The 18431-nt window shown below is 37.5% G+C and overlaps 1 protein-coding gene and 1 long non-coding RNA gene across 3 annotated transcripts; one reads left to right on the top strand and one right to left on the bottom strand.

Moving 5' to 3' along the window:
* Positions 1–413: 413 nt before the first annotated feature.
* Positions 414–3460, bottom strand: LOC119727219. Its single transcript, XR_005270923.1, has 2 exons — positions 2847–3460; positions 414–898 (listed from the first exon to the last, which is right to left on the bottom strand). It is a non-coding gene; the product is annotated as an uncharacterized LOC119727219 (long non-coding RNA).
* A 9769-nt stretch (positions 3461–13229) lies between these two features.
* LOC119729338 (early nodulin-75-like) lies at positions 13230–16371 on the top strand. Of its 2 annotated transcripts, none has more exons than XM_038201965.1 (6): positions 13230–13460; positions 13850–13963; positions 14167–14211; positions 14691–14726; positions 15098–15234; positions 15687–16371. In XM_038201965.1, the coding sequence occupies exons 2-5, from the start codon at positions 13912–13914 to the stop codon at positions 15220–15222; spliced, it is 258 nt and encodes an 85-aa protein (XP_038057893.1). In that variant the 5' UTR covers positions 13230–13460; positions 13850–13911; the 3' UTR covers positions 15223–15234; positions 15687–16371. The 2 variants fall into 2 exon arrangements, with proteins under 2 accessions (XP_038057893.1, XP_038057892.1); XM_038201964.1 differs by having other exon boundaries at positions 13235–13460; positions 15065–15234; positions 15687–16361.
* The last annotated feature ends 2060 nt before the right edge of the window (positions 16372–18431 follow it).

Genomic DNA, 18431 nt, shown 5'->3' with positions numbered 1-18431 from the left:
ACAACTGCAAATGATCCTATATGCCTTTAAATAATTTGGAGGAAAAAGCTTTAATTCATAGTTATTGTTCACGTAACTCTCTCCTATGAAACATAAAACCTGCTCCATCAATCTAAAAACATGTGCATCATACTGTAAGAGGTTGGCAGCAAAAGAGAGCTTAAATGTACAATTGAAATATGAGAGTTTATCTGCTTGCAAACAACTATGACAGTAATTGAACGCTTAATGCAACTCTTATTTGCATTTCTCTTTGTCGGTCCACCCGAATGAATTTTCTTTTTTGATTCTGTAGTGTATATAAAAATTCAAATCACACAGTAATCATTCAATAAAGGAAAATCTCGATTCCTCTAGCTGTCTTTCTGAAATGATTGTTATGATCATTGCTGAGAAATTATTTTCAATTCTCTTTCTTCAAATTACAATGTATTGTCCAGGATGCTACAGGTAAAAGTATCAAAAGTTCTTTCAATCAGAAGAGGACAAAAATCAAATTCACAAGAATCAAGTGAGAGAATTATGGTCTTGTACTGACATAATTTCATTTACAAGGGAAATCTGAGGTTCATTGGTGCACATTGTGATGTGTTTTGATGGAGCAGGTTGCATTCTTGATTTGACTCACCCTTAAGGTCATCCCAGTCACCATGATGATGGTCATCCAGCCTGTCCTCAGTGTCTTGCCTAGCCTAGGCACTTCTTCTTTCGTATGGCGTGCACAGCCTACAGTTGTAGGCCAAGGGTAGACATCCAGGCCAGGGCATCATCGGCTACGGTGTGAATGGCTTTGATGTCGCTGGGGAAAAGCCTCAGCAGGCAGTCATTCACGATAGTCCAGGCACTGGTCTGGTCCATCCAATCCAGCCTCAGCATGGTTCACAAAGGTCAGTCTCTTCTGAGGACAGATTAAATAAAAACCAACAGTCAAACCTTAATTTGCTAATTTCCCTTTCAATTTCCCAGTCCAGCATTCTCGTTGTCTTGCTTTCCGTCTCGTTGTCTTGGTTTCCGCGACAACGCACCAGACGAAAATTAAACTCACTTGCGGCGCCTGAAAACGGTGTGGTACCCACATACATCGCTCGCGCAGATTTCTTTTTGATGTCATCACTTGATGCATACATTTACATAATTAGCAAAACAAAATGGACGTCAGCCGTTGGAACTGGCGTTTTTTTACGGACTAGCCACCGAAATCGTCAAGATTTTTCACATCTTTTGTTTGTGGTCTGTTTCAAGTCGATCATTAGGCTTCGTAAATGACTGCTGAATGTATGAGGTATGTAAATGAACTCTGGGGTGGGATATTAGAGGTGAAAATGAGCAATTTTTGAGAGGCCATTTTTTTAGGGTCTCTTGCTACCACATTCTAACGAACAGGTTATTCCTCCAGCGCTACATGTGAGCATGTCAGCTGGAGTTACTCAAGCTAGTCAGCTGGAGTTACTCATAAGCTACATGTACTTCTAAAGCAAAAATAAACTACAAACGGTAATCCTTACTTTTAGGACCCCTGTTCCTATATAGGAAGGGAAAGACTCACCAAAACAGTTGACTAAATGACACTCATAATTGACATTCTAATATTTCTTGGCACATCTGAACAATTGGCAATGACACCTTCTTGAATATCAGCAGGATTAATTTTGTGGAAAGAGGGCAGGGCTTTGATTAATGAGGGAAATTCAGGGGTAAAAGACGACGATGACAACCAGAAAACAGACTCAAAAACCAAGATGGCAAACCTCAAAACTCAATGCGATGAAAGCTCGATGCTGATTGGCTGATAAAAAACAAACATCTTATTTATTTTTTTTTGGCAGCCAATCAGCATCGGGCCTTTATTATGTAGGGCTTTCACGCGTGTGAGAACTACAACATGCACGTCTGACTGCGAAAAAAGGTAGGAAAGTCACATTTTCTTTGAAAGTGCTTTCAAAATTACAACTAACATTAGTTTATATGAAGAAAAAAGACTGCTTTAGCCTGCAAAAGTCACATTGGTACTGGACAGTCATCTGCAAAAGTCAGTTTTCAACAGAACTCGTAAAAAATAGAGGTGTCCTAAAAGTAAGAATTACCCGACAAACTAACATGACTAAGCCTCAATGTGAAAATTAAAATTTGACACAGTTCGACATGTTTTTGTACATGGTGGAAGTGTACCCTTTATTTACGGAGGTAGTGCAGTACATTGGCCACTATCTCCGCCCATGCAGCATCCCGTCTTCCACCACGCCCCCCCCCCCCCATCTCAAGCAGACGTTTCAAGGCTCATAGCATAGTACATCCTACGATAGCCCCATAAATGTGGCCTATTTACTGGACTGCCTCCGTAAACATAGGCCACACATCCACATGTACAAAAATCGTGTCGACTTTGCCAAATTTTGATTTTCACATTTAGGCTTAGTTTGTAGGATTTTTTTGCTTTAGAAGCATACCCACCCTCTTTATAGGCTTGTCAGAAAGTGCTGCCTTTTTCAGATGTCTAATTTTTGTGAAATTTCATGTTGAAATTTTGATACGCAAACGTGTAAAAATGAATCTGGAAATTTCACGAAAAATAAACATCTGAAAAAGGCAGCACTTTCTGATTAGCCTATAAAGAGGGTGGGTATGCTTCTAAAGCAAAAAAATCCTACAAACTAAGCATAAATGTGAAAATCAAATTTGGCAAAGTCGACACGATTTTTGTACATGTGGATGTGTGGCCTATGTTTACGGAGGCAGTCCAGTAAATAGGCCACATTTATGGGGCTAATCCCACGACTGACGGCGCAATTTTAGCATCATAATTGTTTCCAAAATTAGTCTCAAATAAAGTTTACTTCAACACTCACCAAGTTGGCGGACCATTAATTCATCAAATTACTGTAATTGCAAGGCTCATAAAAGTCATTTACGGCGTAAAAAGTTCTCGAAAATTGGATGACCAAACGTGTCAAAATTCCCAGTTTCGGCGAAAAATCAAACATGGCCGACTGAAAATCGGCTGGTACCTGGCGGATGCACATCAATGCTAGGCGTTTGATGAGTACCAGGGAAACACGTGGATTGAAAAATTCAAAGCTTTATTCGGCGCGCGCAGCGCGTGGTAGCCTCGATTAAATCATTGGCAGGATCGCTGCATGGCCGTGCTGGTTGCCCTTCACTATACACGTACTGCAGTCAACATTCATCGCTCCAAAACGACTTGAATAAAGATAGCATATGCCATACTATGCAGATATATTACAATATCCTTTATCATTTAAATTTTCCAGGAGCGAGCGAGCCGGGAGGCATTTTCAAACGTAGAGTCTGTTTCCTTCCGGCCTAGGCTTCAGGGGCTTGGTTCATGATTTTAACTGGTCTCCGACTAGGAAACTCGAATCAGATCAGTCAAGTATCAGCCCAATTTTCTGCTGCTGAATAAGTAATTGATTTATGAAGCAAAATGTTAATTTATTTAATAAGAAAAATTGTCGAGCCGAACAGCAGGCTATATAAACCGAGGTTGACGGGGGGGGGGGGGGGGGGGGATTTATCCAATATGTTGATATGACAAGGTTTACCACGCTACTAGACATTTATATTACAGAAGTTATTGGACCATTGCCGATTTTCCTCGTCGAGAATACATTTTCAAAACGAATAAACGAAAACATAATATTTTCCGCATCAGATAAGTTATGAGATTTTTCAATTGAATATTGCACTAAAATGCAATCAAAGGATATGAGTTTCAAATTCAGAAGAGTGACGTGTGATGTATGACCCCCCCCCCCCCCCCTCTAAAAAGGAGGATAAATCATCCACGCACGAGACTGTTTTTTGTTCATAACAGTACGCAGCAGATGGTGATGTCTGTGCACATCTGCCATTGGAGACTAAACTGCCCCCGTGTAAGAATATAACTTTAATATCTAATGTTTTTTGTAATGACATTATTACAATCACATTTTTGATGACGGCATGATATCAGCACGGGGAACACATCTTTAATTTTCTTCCATTATTTTAGATAGGCTATACCTGTCACATTAGGGGGTTTTTTTGGTGATGAAGCTACATAAGTACGCTTTTCTTTTGCAAGCAATAATGAAACCTATGTCGTAGAAAAACACAGCTTTGTATTGTGTTGATGTTTTTTTTTTAATAACGGTACGTGGAGTTGAATATAGTCATTTCGCGCGCCCGGATATTGTGGGAAGTATCATACGCACGAAATTTGTTGGTAGTCATCAAGCACTTCAAACTATGTTGTGTACTTTGTTAACAAAAATAGCCTATGCTGTAAAATTCATTAGCTAAAGATATTTAATATTGAATTGAAAGTACAGTTGAATATGAAACTGGCTTATTGAAAAGAGAGGTGCACGGGGTCGCTCTCATTGAGAAAGTGCACAGACTAGAAAATGGGATGCATTTCCAACTGTACTATAGGCACCCCGTGCAATATAAGAACAGTAACAAGGTCGTTTCTATAACTGTCGCATCTTTAGCCAAAAATCATGGTCAAAATCCCCCCTTCTTTTCTAAAACTGATATTGTGATTATTTTTCCATTTTAAGTCCATGAATGCTTCTTAAAACCTTATGACTGAAATTCATCCAAATGCATTTTCTTTTTAAACCAATGCAGACCTGTTGCATCCTATCTTTTAGAAATGAAATTATTATGGGATTGAACTTTGAAACGGGAATAAAGCTTTTGAAAATGTAATACATCCTATCCTTAGCCCGAATGACTTATGAAGCGGCCTTAACCGCTCAAAATAGCTTTAACAATTAGTGTATAATATATTGCTGCAGTTATGTAGAAGCTGTACAGATAATACAGAGTGAGTCAAAAAAAGCAGAACCCTAACCCCAAAAATTATATTTCATATTTAAAAAAATATGTAGCACCAAAAATAATAATGACTGGAAAGCCAAGTTAAATTTAGCTTAAACAAATTACCGAAATTGCTTAATCCGTTCAAAGATATCACGATTTAAACACAAGGACCCTTTTAACCTCTTTCGTCCAAAATTCGATTTCAAGGAATCGTCGTCACAATTGTCTTCAAACATCACCAGAGATAAAACCTCAGTTTAAAAGTAAAAAAAATCCAAAAAAATCCTTTTGAAGGCCCGTCTTTAAATTAAACAAACAACCGGATTGTATCAATCATATCATTTGCTTAACCAGGGTTGTTTATAAAGATACTGTGCACTTCAGTTGTTGACAGCTGTTGAAACATGTATACTGTACGTGTCATTTTCTTTGTTCCAAACAGACAGAATACACAATAACAAATTTTTTTACGAGACAGGTTTTAGGGTAATTGCGTTTCAAGGGTGATATTTTTTGAACGGATTGAGCACTTTCAGTAATTTTTTTCATCTATAAGTAGCTTATGAAATTGGCTTTCCAATCATTGTTATTTTTGGTGCTACATTTTTTTTTGGGGGGGGGGTTCGAGTTCTGTTTTTTTTCTCCCCCTGTATTTTAGGGGTACACGACAAGCTTGAGAAAATCGCATGGTTTAGTATACACCTCCGTTGGGGGCATCTCAGAGGGTGTCCATTGTCATGCATGTTACAATGAATGTACAAAGTTTTACTCATGCCTAGCTATCCCAGCGATACAAAACCATTGCCCTCTGACCCCGCCTTAACGCATCATGTCTATAGGCCTTCATAACCGAACTGTCACTGTCACTGCTTGGTTGTTTTTTGGCATTTCTTTCTTTTTGTCTCTCGCAGCTCTCACGAAGTGTCTTTGTTTTTCATGTCGTACGGGTTTTTTTTGCTGATTAGCCTACTGTTCTGTAACGCAGAAGTATTGCTTATGGCACAAAGGACACTAGTTTGCCGAACGTGCCATTACATCACATCAACAACAACAACAATATGGAAGAGTATAAGGCAAGTTAGCAACTGCAAATCCTGATACGTAGGCCTATCGGTATAATATTGCTTCACAATTAAGGCATTCTTAAGCTTGTTTACCAGTTTAAAAGTGACTTCGCAGTTGTCAAATTCCGAATTTTTTTTATAAATAAAAACCTTTGCAAGAAACATATCATGAACAGTTGATACATTTGTCTACAACTTTGGAACAATGTGAGATTCCTTCAACGCGCCAAATGCCAATTTGACAATATTGACATAATTATATTATTCTAGAAATATTCAGAAAGCCTGTGCGTGTTTCCCTTTGTAACCCTGCAGAAGTTTTCATGATACAGCTAAAAGCGTGTGCCATTGTGCTTATATTAACATATGACAGGCGTCCAATACATGAGGAATAGCAATGAAAATTCTCGCATTTCGAGAAATCGATACTAGTGACATTGGTCATCCATTTCCATTCGTGACTAAGAAGTAATTTCAACAGATCCTTTTCAAGGATGGTACCAGTAATGGCTATATGTTTTTGACATTAAAGCACTAAGTAACAGTCTTCCATTCGTTTCCTTAAACTTCAAAACTACAGAAACTGTTCCTCAACTGCTTCCGTCCTCAACTGTGTCCTTCCAATTTGATTGTTTCACATTCGATCTGGACCAAAGCATTTTTTTTTTAAATAAAATAATTTTCATTTGATTACGTGCATTTTCAAAAAACACACTAAAAACAAAGAGCAAAAAAAGCAACCTGATATTTAACATCAAAGATATATAGACTCGAATAATACATTTTCATCTCTTTTGAATGTGAATATTTTTTTCTTTTAAGTATATTCATACATTACAAGAGAACGTTACCTACATCGTACCGATTTCTCACGTTGCACATGCTTAATGGTAAATACACCGAAACTTGGCTTACCATTCACACGCGTAGCCATATAAAAGTATGCATGACCTGCTCTTTGCAATTATTATTGTATGCCCTTGAATTTGGCTTCAATATTTATTGAATAAAATAGTCCACAGATAAATCTCCACACGATGCAGAAATTCGAGGCTGGCATGTTGATACAGAAGTGTTTGGAAGACGTTTAAAATGGGAAAATTTTAACTTACTGAAAATCTGAAACGTGAATACGGCTTTTACTAAACCACCTAGGCCTAAATGTTACGTTGTCAAGCGTCCAGATAGTTGAGAAAAGTGTGTGGAAATATCCTTCAAACATCACTCAAAGTTAATTGTTCTCTCCCAAATAATGTTCTTTAACAACGTATTACCCCCCCCCCCGTCCTTTCTTTAGTCAGTCAACGCGGTATTCATGAGGATTATGTACAACTTTTCACCGTGGAAATTTCGTGGTCAAATTTCAGCCAGTCACCATGTTTGAAGGGACAAAATGGTCAACTGCGCATGTCTGGAACACGTGCGCGCTGGATGCAAATTGAAAAGTAGCGCCAATTCGTCAGCCAATCATCAGCTGTTGTGAAAGCTGGCTCACAAAATTTGCATAATAGCATGGGCGAAGTATACACTTCTCGTGAAACGGGGAATCTTTGTTGATAGCCTTGTTTCTTTTTAGGCAGTGAGACCATTTAAGGACAAAACAGTGATGACAATTTGCCTCCAGGTATACACCAATCTTAGGTATGAGCTTTTTCATTTTTTTTGAATGATCAGGGTTTTAATATATTTTGATGTTGGATCGCAGAATGCTGACACTGACAAATTTCGTCAAAGGAAGCCGAACTTAAGAAAACGAAGATCACTTTCCATCATGATGATTTTAATATACAGCTAGTCGGATGTGTAATTATACTACATTTAATATTCAAAAAGTACGGGGATCCGACGCATGAGTAATACAAATGAACATTCTCGGTTTTAGAGAAATTGATACAAGTGTTTACCCCAACAGGGGCTTAATCCATTAAGAGCATTATATACATTTACAGAGTATCATTTTCAAGAATGTTGCCAGTCTGGCTATCGTATTGATAAGCAATTAATGCAATGATAGTCTTTAGCACGTTACATTAAAGAGACTGCTCGTTTTCATCCTTTTCCTTATTTCTGCCCTAAATTGTTGATCTTCTGGTATTCTTTAAGACTAAAGCATTTGTACTTCTCAGCCTTTTTCGATCACGTAGCATCTTCACGAACTGGTAATAACAATAAATTATAATCAAATTAAGACATAGGCCTATTCATCGGAATTTTCGGATGTAGGCCCTATGCTTCATTGTAGGCCTACTGTAAGGTATTTCTTTTAACCCTACCGGTGACTTATGAATATTCATAAGAATGTTTCCCAACGGCATGCAGGGACCGCAGAGTATTTAAGGCCAAGTTTGAAGATTTCTTGTATTCTTGTATCGAACAGGTAAGTGGCGCTCAGGACTGTGTTTTTCTGAATGTTGTATGTAATGCATGCAGTTAACGTGAGATTCACATTCATTGCGAATCACAAACTGACAGACGGACCTACATGTATACATGTAGTTGCTTGTCTGTTGAGTTTATTTTTGATAGTACATTTTTTTATCAATATCAATTCAAACTCTAAGAAAAAAAGCTGTACATTTATATTCCCGTGGAAAACATCAATCGGAATCTAAAAACTTTTCCTGCAAGCTACAAGTACCGGTAGAGCCATTTTATGCATGCGTGTATATTCAGCTGCTTCGATATTACCTTCTTAAACTTCATGCCTGTGCAGGAAAATAATTGTATACATTTCCTGTTTTCTTTGTTTATTTACTTGTTGTTACAGTTTACCTTCTACCCGAAAGATATACTATTCGTATGCTGTGAGTTGTTGGCGTTGACAAAATGAAGTTAATAATTGTGAGCTGTCTGGTCATACTTGGCCTGGTGTTGTTGGGTGAGTAAATAACACCTGCTAAATTGGTTTTTCCTGTACAGCAGATGATTTTTCTCCTCTCCGATCAAACACTCTAAACCCGGCGCACATTATTAGACATTTGGCCCTTAAGAGTTAAGACTAGACGCTTAAATTGAGCTTTTACGCGATACTGCATGAAATTATTTTGGCACAAGTTGATCTTTTTTGCTGAAATATTTTCGCACTTTTCTTTTTATTTTGTTCCAAAGAGAACGCACGTTGTGATGGCCATTCCGGGGAAAGCAAGCGAGGTATGTACATGTCAGCACGGGATATGAATTATTTGTTCAAAAATAGATTAGGAGAAGATATTGAAATATCCCCTCTTTTGTGATAACTGCTCAAAGTTTTCTTCAAATTCAATGTTCTAAAATACAACGAATCTCAAGTAAGTGTTTCAGAGCTGCATATAATATTGTATTTAATTTTTAGGTATTAATACAGAATTTCCAACGGCTCTCAATACCCCAATCTTTTCAAGCATCCACTACAATTCACTTTTAATTATCAATAACAAGGATACATAATAAGTTTTATAATCACTTTAATTAAATATATTCCTCTGTAGATACCACGGTTGAATCCGGACACGAAGAGCAAGATTTAGATCGTAAGTATAATTAATAGCTGCCATCGATACACAACTACAATGCCTTGTCCGTATCAGCGGCTATTGACTGGTAGAGAGCTCTCACGTCTTACGCAGTTTGAGGCTATATTCATGAAATATAAGCTTTTTAAATGTGAAATAGGTATCAACTAATTTCGTGGCCTGATGTACCTTTCAGAACGAGCTCTGCATCTCGCCTTCGAAAAATTACACTCCGCCGAACCTTCGAAAAGGGGCGGCCCCGTCGGTCCCTCCGGGGAGGGTCTATCCAAACAACACAGGCGCAAGAAAGGCTAATACCGAGTAGTGGACAACTTGCATGCTAATCTGGCAAGGTAATGAAAATGAATACTGCACGTGCAATGCCATATGTTTATATATGACAATGTTCTGTGATGTAAAACTGACAGAGTTTTGCTAGTAACCGAAACGTTTCTCATATAAAAACGTTGTCTATTGAGATAAGACTTCGCAGTTACAATGTATGGTTCATCAGATCAAACAATTCCAAGCAAAACTTTACACAATCATTTCTATTTGTCAGACTCAAATTCTACTTAAATTCTGCAAAATTCATCTGAATCATTCTTCACATTGATGAAATGGAGGCTATCAACTTATCCTTCATGTGCTCATTAATTTGTACAATGAAAGAGTGAAACAAAACTGCAATTTTGTAACGTTCGTATTTGTTTCTCTTTTCAATGCAGAGCTAGCGGAGACATGGACGCAGAGGATTCTGACGCCATACTTTAGAATCGACACTTTTAATTTCAGGACTTACAATGTATTATACAGGTGTTGTTGGTAAAACTTTCCTATTTTAATTGAAGTGTTAATATTATGCTTGTGTTTGCTCTTCTAAGCTCTAACATTTATGACATTCGGGGTGACGAATCCGCTCCGTACAACTTAGTTATATTCGCTGCATTCGTAATTCTTGAGAGAAACGATTTTTTTTCTTTTTCTTTTTGATATTGCGGATATTCGTGTGTAAGACGATTGTACCAGCTTTTCATTGGTGGAACGCTCCATGCGTTGAAGGCCAATACATGCATATATATAATAACATGTATAATACATTATATGATTCTGCATTTCCTGCACTTACTGTACATTTCTCAACAGCTGAGCTTGGAAACACATAATCATGTATTAAAATTGAAAATAATCAACTTAATAAAGAATGGAACCAAACAAATATCTAAGGCTAAAAGTGTTGTGACGTACAATAAGGGAGCTACAACACAAAGGGTGACACATTAACACCAATAGACATTCCATCAAACTTAGTAGGCAAAGTAACAATCGAGTGTCAAATGTGATAGTGATGGTCGATATTCAAAACATTATACAGGGTGACCCAAACAAAAAATGCAACCCTGAAACATCTGCCTTTAAAAAAAAAGGATCGGTGGATTTTGATGATTTGGGTATCAGATTAAAGCTGAGAGCTTTTTCTTTTGAATACTGAAAAAAACATGAAATAGCGTTTGGATTGCTGAGAAAATGCCAATTTATATGTAAAAGCAGCCATTTTTCATCCTGTACACAAACTACAGTTAAGGGATGTCCTAATTCTCACAAACAACGCTGCACATAATATGACAAGAGTGCAAATGAATTTGATGGAAATACCTTTTATGTTCCAGCTGAACAGGTATCTCCTCCTTTTTAGTCCTATTTTAAACCTTTTCAGCATCATGAATATGTCAAAATATTAAAGATAATTGCACAGTGGGCTTACTAACTATAGACTTTTTTCACTGTTAGAAGTATTTGTGTACAGGATAAAAAATGACTACTTCTACATAATTGGCATTTCCAACAACCCAAAGTGCTATTTTCATGACTTTTTTTCAGTATTTGAAAGAAAAATCTCTCAGCTTTAATCTGATACCCAAAACATAACAATCAATATTTTAGGGTTGCATTTTTGGGGGTCACCCTGTAGAAACTCTTACCATAAAATAGCTGTAATTTTGGTAATTTATTATTCAAAACACTGTTGAGGATTTCACCAATGAATATCTATACTATAGGCAATATTAAGGTTTTTAGAGACAGAATTTCACATTTATTAAAATATTCAACTTTTAGGTGTATTGAGTATTCTTTTTAAACATGTACTTCAATGATTTTATCTTTATTTCACTATAATCTAACTTCAAATAAATATTTTGTCCGTGTCTCATGATAAAACCACTGAACGTGCATAATATTTGTACCTGTTATTCTTGTCTGTTTTAGGCCTAACAAACATCATCAGTAATCCTTAAGTGAAACTTTGAAGTATTTTCATACCAACTGATTTTTAAAGTCCGCGATGACCGATTGGGCATGTTGTGAACTTGAGCGAATGATAATACATCGCGCCATTTTGTCACGTATGACGGATACACCGAAAGGTTTGCTTCCTATTCACACGTGTAAGCCTGTAAAAGTATGAATGAACTTTTCCTTGCAATTGGCTTCAATATTCATTGGGTAAAATAGTCAACAGGTATAATCTCCACACGATGTAGAAATTCAAGGAGGGCATACAGAAGGAATGGAAGACGTCGACGTAATTTGCTAGTCTTGGGAAATGTAATCTTACTGAAAATTTGAAACGTGATTCTTCTAAACCTCTAAAGTATAAAAATTACGTTGTAAAGCGTCTGGATATTAAGAAAAGTGCGTGCGTATTCTTTAAAAGTATTCTTTAAAAACCACTCAAAGTTTATTGTTCTCCCCAAAACAGTGGCGTGGCCAGGAATTTTTCAGTGGGGGGGTGCTGGGGGGGGGGGGGCTTGAACATTTCATGGGGGGGGGGGGTCATGTAGACCAATGATAATTTTTTAGAAACTCACAATCTCAGTGGGGGGGGGGGGGCGACTTGGGAGGCGACAAGGTCATGAGGGGGGGGGCTGTCAATCAATTCCCAAATCGTGTACAAAACAAGTGGGAGGTCTTCCTAAAAAGTACAAACAAAAGAGGGACAATAGGGGTACCCGATTGCAGGCAAATACACACTTGTATGGGTGTACAAACATTACATTCACTGTGTATGTGGTCTTCCAAACAAAAAAGATGGTCCACCTAAACCAGGTAGCAGCAACGTTGTCTGGAAAAACAGGTTTAGAGGCATTTTGGGGTTAGGTTTATCGGTGGCAAAATGAAAAGAAACACTAAAGGGAATCATAGAAAAAATGGGTTGAAAGAGTTTTCAAAGTGTGAGTAAAATGAGTTTTTTTCACAGGTTTTACTTACTGCTAAATACGAAAACAAAGGAATATCCACACTACATGGTAAACATTGGTGTGGGTGGGGGGATTACGCGCTAGTGCAACCAGATGGTTTTAAGATACATGTATAGGCCAAGTTCGCGCAAGGACTATAGTTGACCAATGATTAACTAACGTTTGCCCGAACTCTGTCTAGTCAACGAACCAGCCTACTGGGGTTGGTTGCTTCGCTGGTAACCAATAGCCGCGCGCATTCATAACGCTAGCAGAGAGCCAGGATCCGGAAGTTTTGCGATGACATTTTGACCAGCGTTTGACTAGAGACGTTCGCACGTTGCTATCAGTGCGCAGGCGTAAGGTACGTCACAAATCAACCACTAGTCGACTAATGGTCCTTGCCCGAACTTGGCCTTTGATGCAGCTAATCACGTGTGGAATTATACTAATATTCAAATATGACAGGGGTCCAATACACGAGGAATAACCATGACAATTATCGCATTTCAAGAATTCGATACCAGTGTTTACTCCAGAGGGGCTTAAGTCCGCAAAGAATAGCTAATAAAACCGTTTTCAAGGATGGTACCAGTCTGGCTAAGGTATTGATAAGCAATTAAGACAATTAATAGTCTTCCACCAGTTGCTTTAAAGAGGTGTTCCAAAGTTTTAAACTGTTACGGAAGTATATTAAAAAAATTAATCCTTCAATTTCCTTTAAATTCTGCCGGTGAATTATAAATATTCATTATTTTCTCAACGGCATTCTGGGAACAAAAGAAAATATTTATGCTATTTAAGGCCAAGTTTGAAGATTTCTTGCATTCTTTATAGAACAGGTAAGTGGCGCTCCGGACTGTTTTTTTTTAAATGTTGTAATGCAGTTAACGTGAGATTCACATTTATTGCGTATCACAAACTGACAGACGGGCCAATAGTTGCCTGTCTGTCGATTTTCTTTCTCGATAGGCCTATTTTTATTCTTTTTTTCGTCAATATTACTAAAACTCTATGAAAAGGATGATACAGTTGTATTCCCGTGGTAAACATCCATCGGAACCTTAAACACTTCATGCAAGTTACAAGTACACGTAGAGCCTTGTTAGACTTGCGAATATTCTTCAGCTACTTCGGTTACTGTACCTTCTTAAACTTTACGCTTAATTGTGCAAGAAAATAATTGCTCTTTAAATATGCAGTTTCTTTGTTTATTTCTTTGTTGTCACAGTTTACCTTCTACCCAAAGATACTTGCTATATTCGTGTACTGTGAGTTGTTGGCGTGGACAAAATGAAGTTAATAATTGTGAGCTGTCTGGTCATACTTGGCCTGGTGTTGATGGGTGAGTAAAAAACACCTGCCAAATTGGTTTGTCCTATACATCAGATGATTTTTCTCCTCTCCAACCAAATGCTCTTAAACCGGCGCACAAAATTATATAGACATTTGGCCCCTTAAGACTAACTTTTAAACTGATATTATTTTGGAACAACTTCATCTTTTGCTGAAATATTTACGCACTTTTCCTTTTATTTTGTTCCAAAGAGGACGCATGTTGCTGTGATGGCGAATCCGGGGAAAGCAAGCGAGGTATGTCCATGTCAGTACAGGATATGAATTATTTGTTCAGAAATAGGTTAAGAGAAGATAATCCCTTCTTTTGTGGTAAGTGTAGGTTCAAATTTGAATAATGCTTCATTTAATGATTCTCAAGTACAATGATTCTCAAATGGAAAAGTAGCACTTTAAATGACTAACTGGAGTGAAAGTGTGCATAAGCTTTCGTAGCTACAACTACTTTTGATGAAGTAGTAGCTACTTCATCAACGCTTACGCGCCCGACTTTCACTCTAGTTACATTACTTTTCGATTTGATTCTGCCTGACTAACGTCACGGCTGCCCACGTCTTCTAATGCTCCTCAATTAAATGTTTTAGTGCATAAATGTATACGACAAATATTTCCCCAACAGCTCATGATTACCCCAAAGCTGTTCGAGCCTCCACTACAATTCATTTTAACGATGTCAATAATACAGATATTTAACAACTTTTCCCCCCTGTATATAGATGTTGAAGCTGTACGCGAAGAGCAAGATTTAGAGGGTAAGTAGCTGCAACCGATACACTGTTGCAGTATCTTATCGACTGGTAGATAGCTCTTTATTCATGTAGTTTCGTAAAACATGGACTTGAACCTCCATTATTTCTTTCGTTGCCAATCATCATAAAATAGAATCATCGCATTCGAAAACATTACCAATCAATTGAACGCATTTTCCATACACGCAAATTCCGAGATTTTGATGTCCTGCATAATTCGCACATAATGGAAGCCAATTCTATATTTTTCTCTCATTTGTTTTGATGGCTTATCTCTGTCATTTGCTGAGAAGTTATTCTTTTGAACGAAGAACAACCAATATCTTGACCTTACCTTTCAGAACGAGCTCCGCACGCCATCCGACCTCCTCACAAACGAGCTCCGCACGCCATCCGACCTCCTCACAAACGAGCTCCGCACGCCATCCGACCTCCTCACAAACGAGCTCCTCCTCACAAACGAGCTCCTCCTCACAAACGAGAACAGACAGATGGGTAATTCTCTGACAAGGTAATCAAGTTTTACAATGAATGTCGCATGCAGGCCTACAATGTCACAAGTTATTTCAAATGCTTATAATGTTTATACCCACGATGGGTATATTTGGTTGGTCCAATACTGAATGGTAGTGTTCTTTGCAAAAGACTGACAATGTTTGACTAGTATAGCCAAAACATTTCTCGAAGGAAAAAAGTTGCTTTTTTAGATAAGATTTCGCAATTATGTTATATAAAAGAGGATCTCCCGGGGATTCTACAGGGAAATCTCCCTTGGATTGTACATACACATTTATGCGTGTCATAATTATTTCTTTTCTTAAATTTACAAAATTCTATCTCATCATTCTTCACATTGATTAAATTGAGGCTATCAACTGAACCATGTAGAAAATTGTCATGATGAAAGAGAGAAACAAAGCTGTCAATGTGGTAACATTCACACCGTTTCTATTTTAAATACAGAGCGAGTAGATACGAAGAGGATGTTGATACACAGCTGGTGCTGCTTTGACGGCGTCGCTTCATCAGTATCAACACCTTGAAATTCGGGACTTGGTTTATAATCAGGTGGAGGGTTTTCATTTTAATTTAGGCATGTGTTTACTCTCCTAAATTTTGAAATTTGAGACTGTTGGGTGGCGAATCTGGTCTGGACAAGAACTGAATTGTATTTGTTCACTTGACGCTTCATTCTCTTAAGTATTTTTGAGATTTGAAGTTATATTTCTCAACGCCTTGGGAACGCACATCAAGTATGAACAATAATATCAACGCAAATTAGCGGAAAGATAATTGAATATAGATTGTAATTTTATCACTGAAACTTTTATCGTGTGATGTCATTAGCACATTTATTTCAATAAGGCCGCAATATAATTGGTGAGATATAACAACCCAAATAAGAACTTCTGTTGTAGGGACAGAAAAAAAAACACGAGTTAAGTGATAGAGTGATGGTCGATGTGGTTTTAGGACAGAATTTGACATCCAAATATGCAAATTATTTAGCCGTATTGAGTTAAATTTGTAAACATGTTACAATCCAACGTTTTTCCAAGTTTCTGTTTCTTGTTTATTTAACTTCCATTAAATATTTACTCCGAGTCTCGAAAAACCACTGGATGTGCTTGAGTTGATTTTTAGACAATAATTCTTGTAATTACCAAAAAACATCATATATGCCCCTAACCCATTTGGCATGAATTTGGAAAGTATCTTCTTTAACCAAATCTGAAAAGGTTCATGATTTCCAGATTCCAGTGTCTGATTGGGTCTAAGATATTGATATGTAGGCCTATGTCATACATACTGTACATACATGGATTGGGTTGTTGCTTCGCGTAGATGCCCAAAACGTCGCGCTAATGTGTAAAGCCATGAAGACCGCGTCCTGGGCTAGCATCGCCGTGGGCTTTCTGTAACAATTTTCGCTTCGCATTCGCACTTAGGCCTAATACATTACCGCTCTTTGCAGCTTTCTTTTCGTGAAATTGGCTTTATTTGTTGAGTATAATTGAATCCATAGATAAATGTTCACCTGATGTAGAAATTCGGGGCAAGATGAAGAGTTACAAAGACGACTTACGGAAAAATTGCCAATAATGGGAGATTTAAGCTTAAAAAAAAAAAATGAAACTTGATATAGATGCCCTCTAAACTTTAAACGTATGAAACGTTACAGTCGTTTTCCTATATAGTTCCGGATAGCAAACGTCATTCAGGCTGCTTTCAGCTCAACTACTCCACGAATTCAAGTGACATTGATTAAACTTTAGTTTACCTTGAGTGACGGAGAGACCATTTTTATTTTGATTTTATGACGTCAAAAGTACCGATGTCACTTTCCTAGTTCCGGATCGGTTCAATCAGTTCCGAATCGATCAAAACTGCTTCACGCGAAAAAAAAATCATGCGAGAAAATCTATTTTTTTCAGCCAGAACCAACCGAATCAAGTAGGCCCCTATATTTTCTGATAAAGCATTATTTCATTTTCCAAAAATAGTTCATTCAAGAGAATTCCAGCATCCGTCCGCTTGCGAAACCTCCCTAATATAAGCACAATGGCACACGCGTTTCATGAAAACATCTGGGTTACAAAGGGAAACACGCACAGGCTTTTCTAGAATAATATAATAATGTCAATATTGTCAAATTGGCATTTGGCGCGTTGAAGGAATCTCACATTGTTCCAAAGTTGTAGACAAATGGATCAACTTTTCATGATATGTTTCTTGCAGAGGTTTTATTTATAAACAAAATTCGGAATTTGACAACCGCGAAGTCACTTTTAAACAGGTAAACATGCTTAAGAATGCCCTGTTTCTGAAGCAATATTATAGCGATAGGCCTACGTGTCAGGATTTGCTCTTCCATAAGGGGATGGTTATGAAGGCCTATAGAGCTGATGCGTTAAGGCGGGGTCAGAGGGCAATGGTTTTGTATCGCTGGGATAGCTAGGCATGAGTAAAACCTTTGTATATTCATTGTAACATGCATGACAATAGACACCCTCTGAGATGCCCGCAACAGTATACTAAACCATGCGATTTTCTCAAGCTTGTCGTGTACCCCTAAAATACAGGGGGAGAAAAAAAACAGAACCCGAACCCCCCAAAAATGAATTTGATATTTAAAAAAAATATAGCACCAAAAATAACAATGATTGGAAAAGCCAGTTTCATAAGCTACTTTTAGATGAAAAAAATTACTGAAATTGCTCAATCCGTTAAAAAAATATCACCATTTAAACACAATTACTCTAAAACCTGTCTTGTTAAAAAAATATATATATTGTGTATTCTGACTGTTTGGAACAACAAAGAAAATGACACCGTATACATGTTTCAACAACTGTCAAACACCGTAGTACACAGTATCTTTATTAACAACCCTGGTTAGGCAAACAATATGATTTATACAATCCAGGGGTTTTTTTTAATTGAAAGACGGGCCTTCAAAAGGACCTTTTTGAATATTTTTTACTTTTAAACTGATGTTTTATCGCTGGTGATGTTTGAAGACAATTGTGACGACAATTCCTTTTTTTAAATATGAAATAAAATTTTGGGGGTTCGGGTTCTGCTTTTTTGACTCACCCTGTATTATTTGTACAGCTTCTACATAACTGCAGCAATATAATTATACACTAACTGTTAAGCTATTTTGAGCGGTTAAGGCCGCTTCATAAGTCATTCGGGCTAAGGATA

The sequence above is a fragment of the Patiria miniata genome, unplaced genomic scaffold (genome assembly GCF_015706575.1).
Source record: "Patiria miniata isolate m_02_andy unplaced genomic scaffold, ASM1570657v1 HiC_scaffold_20, whole genome shotgun sequence".
Taxonomy (NCBI): domain Eukaryota; kingdom Metazoa; phylum Echinodermata; class Asteroidea; order Valvatida; family Asterinidae; genus Patiria; species Patiria miniata.
The sequence above is the reverse complement of the archived record's forward strand: the minus strand, read 5'-3'. Positions and strand labels throughout refer to the sequence as shown.

Bases quoted from the DNA above. Each gene is read 5' to 3' on its own strand.
- LOC119729338 (XM_038201964.1), top strand. From the start codon at position 13,912: ATGAAGTTAATAATTGTGAGCTGTCTGGTCATACTTGGCCTGGTGTTG. The intron at 13,964-14,166 runs GTGAGTAAAAAA...TTTGTTCCAAAG, and splicing joins ACTTGGCCTGGTGTTGATGG to AGGACGCATGTTGCTGTGAT. The intron at 14,212-14,690 runs GTATGTCCATGT...CCCTGTATATAG, and splicing joins ATCCGGGGAAAGCAAGCGAG to ATGTTGAAGCTGTACGCGAA.